Source organism: Octopus bimaculoides, chromosome 28 (genome assembly GCF_001194135.2).
Source record: "Octopus bimaculoides isolate UCB-OBI-ISO-001 chromosome 28, ASM119413v2, whole genome shotgun sequence".
Taxonomy (NCBI): Eukaryota; Metazoa; Mollusca; class Cephalopoda; order Octopoda; family Octopodidae; genus Octopus; species Octopus bimaculoides.
Window position 1 is genome coordinate 871,789 of NC_069008.1, and position 1,240 is coordinate 873,028.

Here is a 1,240-nt window from a genome sequence, read left to right on the forward strand (position 1 = left end):
AACGATTCTGCCAGCCAGCCCCCCCCCCCGCCTTAGTTTCTTTCAGTTTCTGTCTACCAAATCCACTCGCAATGCTTTAGTCAGCTTATATGAGAAAACACTTGTCCAAGGTGCCATGTAGTGCGACTGAACTCGGAACCATGTGGCTGGCAGGCAAACTTCTTACCACATAGCTGTCTATCGAGATAGTTCAACACTCATGCTTTCAATACCAGACTGGTTGTTTTATCAAGCAGTAGGCTTTTTTCACGAACTTAACAAATCAGAGGTGGTCATTTTCTCAAGTTATTTATTCGTACGTAATCGTAAAAAGGAAAAGTCTGTTTTTACCTATTTATAAGAGAACTTTAAACTAGGCTCCGTACAACACTGATCGAACCGATAACAGTTACTGCTTCGAGGTTTTGTATTAGAGTTAATACCTGCCCATTGGGTATGGAGACGTTGAAACAGTTATAAAAATTTGTTTCTTTCATTAATGTTTTTACCCAGTAGAGTTAAGTGGGTCGCCACAAACTGGTGTCATAAATAGTGGGTCGCGTCTCTAAAAAGTTTGGGAACCTCTGATGTAGGCCATTGGGCAAGGAGAGATGCAAATTCTTGCGAATCAAGAATCCATTGAAGATGTCACCAACTTCACCGAAGTGGGCAGCGATGTTATTACAGAGGGATTCACTGGGGTGAATGTCAAACTCCGGAATCGGGGGTGTAAAGGGCGAAGAGAAATGGACAGACCCTGGACCAGCATTTCGATAAGTGAACCGAGACAAGAATAAAAACGGAAAGAGAGATGGAAAACAAACATGTGGCTGGAACCACGTGACTTACCAAGCACACATCATGTGACAACCGATAAATGACATGGAGCCTGTCTGTAAGCAGGATCTTATACATCCCCCTATCCTCCGTCTGTCCACTGTCGGCATCACATCGGCAGACTTTCGCACTTTGCCAGTTCTGAGCATCCGCTGGATATTGAAACCGTTATGTCTGTATTGGCCGTTCGTGTCTGCAAAAAGGTAACAGGAAAAAAAAAGAAATCACATGACAAAAAAGTGTTTGTTAATAAGATATTCGTTGGCTGTTTTATTTATCCTAAAAAAAAAAAAGAAATAAAAACCAACTAAAAAACAAAATTCTTTCATTGCAATTTAAACAACAGGAAACAGGATAATCTTGTATGCTTGTATGTATGTATAAATGTATGTATATATATGTATGTATATATGTATGTATGTAT

The 1,240-nt window shown here is 40.2% G+C and overlaps 1 protein-coding gene across 1 annotated transcript in view; it reads right to left on the minus strand.

The window, feature by feature from the left end:
• Positions 1–824: 824 nt before the first annotated feature.
• LOC106876963 (uncharacterized) overlaps positions 825–1,240 on the minus strand; it is a 14,268-nt gene continuing 13,852 nt past the window's right edge. Inside the window, exon 3 of the mRNA XM_014925732.2 lies at positions 825–1,009. Within this exon, the coding sequence (XP_014781218.2) occupies positions 825–1,009 (185 nt within the window). The remainder of the gene's footprint in view (positions 1,010–1,240) is intronic.